At 35.8% G+C, this 7,418-nt stretch overlaps 1 protein-coding gene across 1 annotated transcript in view; it reads left to right on the forward strand.

Moving 5' to 3' along the window:
- Positions 1-7,418, forward strand: part of LOC107726297 (ras/Rap GTPase-activating protein SynGAP-like) — a 39,984-nt gene that overhangs the window by 27,569 nt on the left and 4,997 nt on the right. The window contains exon 2 of the mRNA XM_016535839.1: positions 5,920-6,041. Within this exon, the coding sequence (XP_016391325.1) occupies positions 5,920-6,041 (122 nt within the window). The remainder of the gene's footprint in view (positions 1-5,919; positions 6,042-7,418) is intronic.

A 7,418-nucleotide genomic window follows, 5' to 3' on the forward strand; every position in this document is an offset into this window, starting at 1 on the left:
ATACTGTAACAGAGGAGGCTCCCGTACCGCCTCCTCCGCACCACCAGAGGGAACCATCTCCTGAATATTAGCCATTCCCATTCGGACTCCAATTCCCATCACCCCTCATGCCTGGGACTGATTGCTCATCCACACCTGCACCTCATCTACACACACACATATAAGCCACTCACACACACAGACTCTCTGCGAAGTCTTGATTTGCCCTGGCTGTCATTTCCGAGCATTATCAACCCTCTACGGACACCTTGGCAACTGAATCGCCATTGGCTAGTAATTTTGTTTAGTTTACTCGCCAGACTGATACATATACAGTCGTGGTCAGAATTGTTGGTACCCTTGGTAAATATGATCAAAAAAGGCTGTGAAAATAAATCTGCATTGTTAATCCTATTGATCTTTTATTTTAAAAATGTACAAAAATCTAACCTTTCATTAAAAAATAAGAATTTAAAATGGGGGGTAATCTCATTATGAAATAAATGTTTTTCTCTAATACATGTTGGCCACAATTAATGGTACCCTTAGAAATTCTTATGAGTAAAATATCTCTGAAGTATATTCCCATTCATATTTGTAATTTGTAGCTCACCAGGGTGATTATGAACATGAAATTATCCAGCCATTGCTTCCTGTTTCACAGGAATATAAAAATGAGGGAAAACAAAGGCCAAATTCCCTTAATCATCCATCACAATGAGTAAAACCAAAGAATATAGTTCTGATGTGCAGAACAAGATTGTTGAGCTTCACAAAATAGAAAGTGGCTTTCAGAAAAGAGCTAGAGTATTGAAAACGCCCATTTCCACCATCAGGGCAATAATTAAGAATTTCCAATCAACTAAAGATGTTACAAACCTTCCTGGAAGAGGACCTGTGTCTATATTGTCCTAATGCACAGTGAGGAGGAGAGTTTGAGTGGTTAAAGGCTCTCCAAGGACCACAGCTGCAGAATAGCAGAGATTAGTTGAGTCTTGGGGTCAGAAAGCCTAAAAAAAACTTGTCAAACAGCACCTACACCAGATGTTGTTTGGGAGGTTTTCAAGAAATAAAATAAAGAAAAGAAAATGCTCTCATCCAAAAACAAACTCCAACATATTCATTTGCCAGACACTACTGGAACTTCAAACAGGACTGGGTTCTATGGTCAGATATCTTTGCTGTTAGGAGCTCCCCCTGACAATGTAAAGCGCTTTGAGTGCCCAGAAAATCGCTATATAAATGTAATGAATTATTATTATTATTATATTTTGGCAAAAGGTTGATGCAAAAAGTATTGAATAAAAGGGTACCATTAATTGTGGCCAACATGTATTAGAGAAAAGCATTTATTTCATAATGAGATTCCCCCCCATTTTAAATTCTTATTCTTTAATGAAAGGTTATATTTTTGTACATTTTAAAAAAAATAAAAGATCAATAGGATTAACAATGCAGATTTATTTTCACAGCCTTTTTTGATCATATTTACCAAGGGTGCCAACAATTCTGACCACGACTGTACATGAAAATGTTTGAAAAATGGCACAGTTTTTAAATATCTGAAAGTACACTGTTAACATCAGTCAGTCAAGCATTATAATATGATAATCAAGTATTATTTAATTATAGAACTTTAGTAATTAGAATTTAAACTTGATAACCATGTAAGAATGCATATTAGTAGTTTTAACTGAACTGACTGGTGCTGGTGCTTTTTGGTCATTCAGTGTTTCTGTAAAAAAATTGGGAAAAAAAAACTAACAAAAATACTGATAAAAATACAACAAAGAATATCGTTTACATGTAGCGCGTCAATTCTCTCTGCGTGTGTGTGAGACAAAGTGACGGCAAGGTGTACACCTTCACACTAGAATTTACGGTACGTTAAATACAGGTGCGCTGCGCATCCATTTAAATGAACTGAAAAATAGCACAGATCGCTTGGCGGAGAGAGAAACTCTGAAGCGCTCAGTCAGAGAGTGTTCAGCGAGTGAAAATATATCTGAGCTAAACTTATACTTAGCCTCCAACTCACACACTGGCGAGTAAAATCTAAGAATTTATTAGCCATTGGCTAATATTAGACATCATTTAGTCGCCAGAGTGAAGATTTAGTCGCAATGTAGAGGGTTGTGTATGTATGTGTTTGTTTTTTGTTTTTGTTTTTTCTAAGGATTTCCTCTTTTCTCGCAGTAACACATTATTTAGGCCTAGAGCTTATGGTGTTATAGTTGTTCAATCCCCTGCACTGTGTTATCAGACTTGGTTTTGTTATTGGATAAAGGAATATTTTGCAGGCAAATACAAACATGATTTGTTTGTTTATTGTGTGTTATACTTATCTTCATTTCTGACCTGATGATCATATATTCACATTGTCTCTACCAGATCTAATTATGCCCTCCTACAATCATAAACACTAGAATCTCTAGAAACACTAGAGAATTCTCATTAAATCTCATACAAATTTCTGAATCGGTGTAACTCTTTAGCAACAAAACCATGAAGGCCTTCTTTCTGATTTGTTGTATTTGGTTGGTTGTTTATTGAAAACTGAATAACAGTTCAGACACAATTGTTATAATCTGCATTATACTAGGAGTTTTTTATCTTGATCTTATGTTTTTAAGTCAGATGTTTCAACGCACAAGCAGTTTTACGTTTGATTCTGAGTAAACCAAAGAATGTACAACTTGAAAGGCTTGTTGGATCTTACAGGTTTTTGCTCTTTCTCACTTGTTTTCTCTGAGGGAAATGCCCAATTACTTGTGTTTATCCAAGTACAACCTGCAGTGCAGAAGATCCAGTGCCGGTCTCCTTGAATGCATTTTCTTACTGTCGCTAATTATCTTTTTAAGAAATGTATTAGTATAACATGTGCAGTGCTGAACTGGTAATGTGTGAGTTAATTTGGTGCATTTATCCAAGAGGGGTACGCTTAGGTACCTTATTAAACAGAAGAAGCTACCTGGATAGTCTGTTTTTTTCCCCTACTGATTTGTTATAATTAAAAGTGTATGATTTTTTACACTTTAATAAAATTAATGATAATTCAAATGATAGTAATGTGGGATAAAAGGAACACATTTCTAATTTTCTTTTGGATAAAGGGGGATTTTAAACCTTACTGATGGGTCACAGAGACAATTTCAGCCAATGTGGGTGAGAGACAATCCTCTGTGTCTCCTTCATGTCACACTTGCAATAATCTCTTTTTTTCCCTCTCTCTTGTGCCATTTGTGTTTTGCTCCCTCTCTCCTCCCCTCCATTGTGTGCATGTTACTGCGCTGATAAGGGCTTCACTTTGGCAGTGGCATAAAATAATCTCCTTTTTGATGTGACCACATCATGAATGGATTCAGCAGATTAAGTGGAAAAGGCAATAATTCTAAAAATTATTAACGTCCTCTAACCGAAAATGCTATAAATAATTTGATCAAATCAAAGCAGTGGTCATTACTGAAGTGCTCATTTAGAGAAGTAGAAAACGGCCTGCTAAGATTGAGACCAATTGCCCTCTTGATAATAGCATGAAGCCACGAGCCATTAAATGACACTTTGAAGTAACTGAGAATAAAACCAGGCCCTAATTTCTTAACAGGAGAAGGAATGAAGCAGCAGATCACATTTAATTACCCACCTTGTGTGCTGTATCACTGCATAACAACATCCTGTCAGGGATCCAGGACCCGAAATACTGAGGAGTTACAGGAGCTGAAATTCTGTCATTTCTTACTTATCTGAAGACAAGTTTTGCTTTTCCCCCCAGAAACATTAGGCCTAAACCTATTCCAAAACCTAATGAGCTGCCTACTTTGACAACGTTATAGGCACACTGTCAATGTGAAGGCCTTTCAAGTTTTCTTTTAGTTTAAGATATAAATCAATTATAATTAACAGTTTTATTATACATCTACCAAATTTATTGTTACACTTTAATTCATCTTTATAATTTTATTTTTACAGATCGTGGTTTGTTTTTCTTGGTCCATGACTCCATGTAGGCATTTGTGCTTTGAGGAGAACAGATTGGCCACTTCAGAGCTACCTCTATCTTGGGAGAAAAGTTACTGCTTCTAGCAATTTGTATCTAGCCATATGTTCATCTTTATAAAGCAGTGTGTGGGTTTGTGTACATGATAGACTTGTAGTGGTTGCCTTAAAAGTTGTGTGTATATTCCTTCGAGGGGGCTATTAATTGTATTGCTCATTATCTAGCAGGCATTGATTGTGTACAGTGTCCGGCATTCAGAATGCTTCTGCACTGCTAATTGCATCTGCACAATCACATTGAATTAAAAGAAAAGACTTCTCTCATTGCAAGATTACAGGATTTAAATGTGTTGTATACACAGTCTCACATACTCGCACACTATTGCTTATGGTTACAATAATGGAGATAGTAACGGAGTTGACTAAGACATGAGAGACAAAGCAGTTATCGATCTTTTTTTTTACAACAAGCACACAGTCACACACATCTGTTCTGTATGATTGCATGTGCAAGAGTTTAATAGAGTCAAATGAATCTTAAGCAGGATTTGTCTTTATATTCCATGTTTTCACTAAACTCTAGTAGTTTTTTAAAGGCAAGAGGTCATGTGACATCTTTCGTTGATGGGCATTATTTCCTGAATTCAGTTTCTGTGTAGTAAGTCAGACGTCTTATCTCACTCTGTATTACTGCATCTCTGGAGTTTCTGAAAATAAATTAATAAATTTATATTCAGCGAGGAGGCATTAAGCTGATCGAAAGTGACGGTAAAGAATTACAATGTTACAAAAGAACATTTAATTTTCAAATAAATTGTGTTCTTTTGAAGTTCATAATCATCAAAGAATCCTGAAAAAATGTATCACAAAAATATTAACCTAACCTAACTGTTTTTTAACAATAATAAGAAATGTTTCTTGAGCACCAAATCAGCACATTAAAATGATTTCTGAAGGATCATGTGACACTGAAGACTGGAGTAATGATGCTGAAAATTCAGCTTTGCCATCACAGGAATTAATCTTCTTTCAAAAACTTGAGTAGTAGTGTAGGTTAATTGTACAGGTGCATCTCAATAAATTAGAATGTCGTGGACATTCTAATTTATTGAGATGCACCTGTATATTACTACTAATACCTCACACACCTTATGTTTCTTTAGACTTCCTGAGCCGTGAACCTGTGCTCACCATTGGATGGTGTTAAAGTTGCTGTTTAATATGCTACCTTGTGCTTTAGTCTTTTCATATTCACTGTTACACTAATTACGATGTTATTAAACAATACATTAATCTATAACGTTTCACAGTTGCTGTGCTGTGAGAGCACCCATGGACACAGATTCCAATTGTAAAGCACACTAAGTGTAACAGTTAAACTTCAACACATTAATTTTTTGGCTGTAAAAGGCTTTGTACCTTCATTCAGCATGAGAAGCAAAGGCTCACCATGAATGAGAATGAGAACAGAGTCCAGCAGGCTTGTTCAATGTTCTGAAACAAGATGAGATTGTTAACGTTCCATGTGGCATGTCAGTGTCTCTGTATGAGATGCAAAAAAGCAAAACTATGACAGTGTTGTAATTCACTGTACTTACATTCTCTATGTCAAATTCAAATTAACATGGCAATATTTCTTGCTCACTTGGTGAAATATTTGGAAATCTCATTCTCGCAAGAGCTGGCGCACATGGGACTCATTACCATATAAATGTGTGCCATGCACTCTTGTTTCATTGGGAAGACTTGTCTGCTACAGATTCAGGAGCTGTTTGCTTTGCAGATCTGTAAATGGAATGGCATAGGCCAGTCTTTAAACACATGATCCAGACAGGGAGTTGTAAAAATCCCTTCACCTCGCGTCTCTTCTGATTTTCCAGAGGTTTTTTTTGTTGTTGTCATTCTCATTATTCTCTATTTCTGGTCTTCTTTTTGTCTTGTCAGATATGAGGGGTCCTCCAGGCCACTGGATGTCATGTGGTCACCCGTGTGCGGAACATGCTGTGTGGAACCCCAAATTCTGTGTGGTCACTGACTATCAAATGCTGCTGCTGGACAGAGAGGAGGTATCATACACTGACACAGAAAGAGCCTTTTCTCATGCTTCACACATGTTCGTACAATTTTTCTTAACTGGCTATGGTATTTACATCCATTTCAGGTGATCTGATCAAGTGGACAGTGATAAATATTCTGTAGGTGTAAACAGGTTTCAAAACATTTTGTCATCGAGTTACTGAAACCAGATTAGGTGGTGGTTAGAAAAGATCACATTGCATCTCTCATATATTTAGGAAGGAAACTTCACCGAACAGCTTTGGTATGCCTTTATCGATACTGATCATGGGAATCACATCTGAAGTTTAGTTATATATATATATATTTTTTTTTTACAAAAATAATGATTTTAGTCAAATATTTTGCTGTAAATGTCTTGTTTATGGTAATATTTAAACTAAAAAGTGTATGTGGGAGTAACAGTGGCTATTTTTGTATTTTTTTGCACTTAAAGCAGCACTATGTAACTTTTTCTGTGTTCGAAATTTGCAAAATGTATAAATAAAGAGGAAAATTACTTTTTTGCTTTATGCTGTCAGGAAAATCTTGAGTTTTGTGAATTGAATACTTCTAGTAATTGCAGCAAACTTAATATAAATATAACTTAATATAAAAATATAAACTTAATGCAAAAATATATTTTTATATGTTATATCTATCTATATATTATTATTATCTGAATGTTATTATTATATAAATGGCTTCTGAATTCAGCTTTGCCATCACAGAAATAAATTACACTTTCACTTTGCTTTCTTGCACAGTAACAAATACTTAAAAGAAAAAACATATAAAATATAGTATAGTATAATATAATACAATATAGAAAAAAGAAGGGAAGAGGCAGAAGGGCAAAGTATTTTGTGCTGGTTGTGAGACTGAGCTAGTGCAAGCACATGAAAGCGAATAGCGTGTTAGCTGTGTGTAGTTTGTCATTGTGACATGTGCAGAAGTGCTGTACATCAGCAGGCTCCCTGAGCTCACTTTTCGGCCTGGCAGCCAAGACACACGGCGTTCCACAGGGACAATCAATAGATGGCCCACACTTGCAAAGAATATATGCTTTGTACCGTGGTCGATAAAGAGTTTTCCGCTCCCCCATAGCTCACGCTGTATGTCGAACCCTCTGTTATCAGCCAGACAGCAGCGCTGTAATAAATCGACACTCCTTTAGTACTGGCCAGGCAGAGCAGTAGTGAATGATTTTCTGCAGTATGTGGAGCAAAAGACAGATTCTCTTCTGGCAATACCAAATCTTTTATGCTTGGAGAAATTTGTTTATGTACTTACAGTACTTGTAAGATGATTTTTTATAATTATTTATTTATTTATTTATTTATTTTCATTTTAAGGTGGAATTAGATGTGGATATGTTTGATATGTTT

Source organism: Sinocyclocheilus rhinocerous, unplaced genomic scaffold, assembly GCF_001515625.1.
Source record: "Sinocyclocheilus rhinocerous isolate Xijiao unplaced genomic scaffold, SAMN03320098_v1.1 scaffold486, whole genome shotgun sequence".
Taxonomy (NCBI): Eukaryota; Metazoa; Chordata; class Actinopteri; order Cypriniformes; family Cyprinidae; genus Sinocyclocheilus; species Sinocyclocheilus rhinocerous.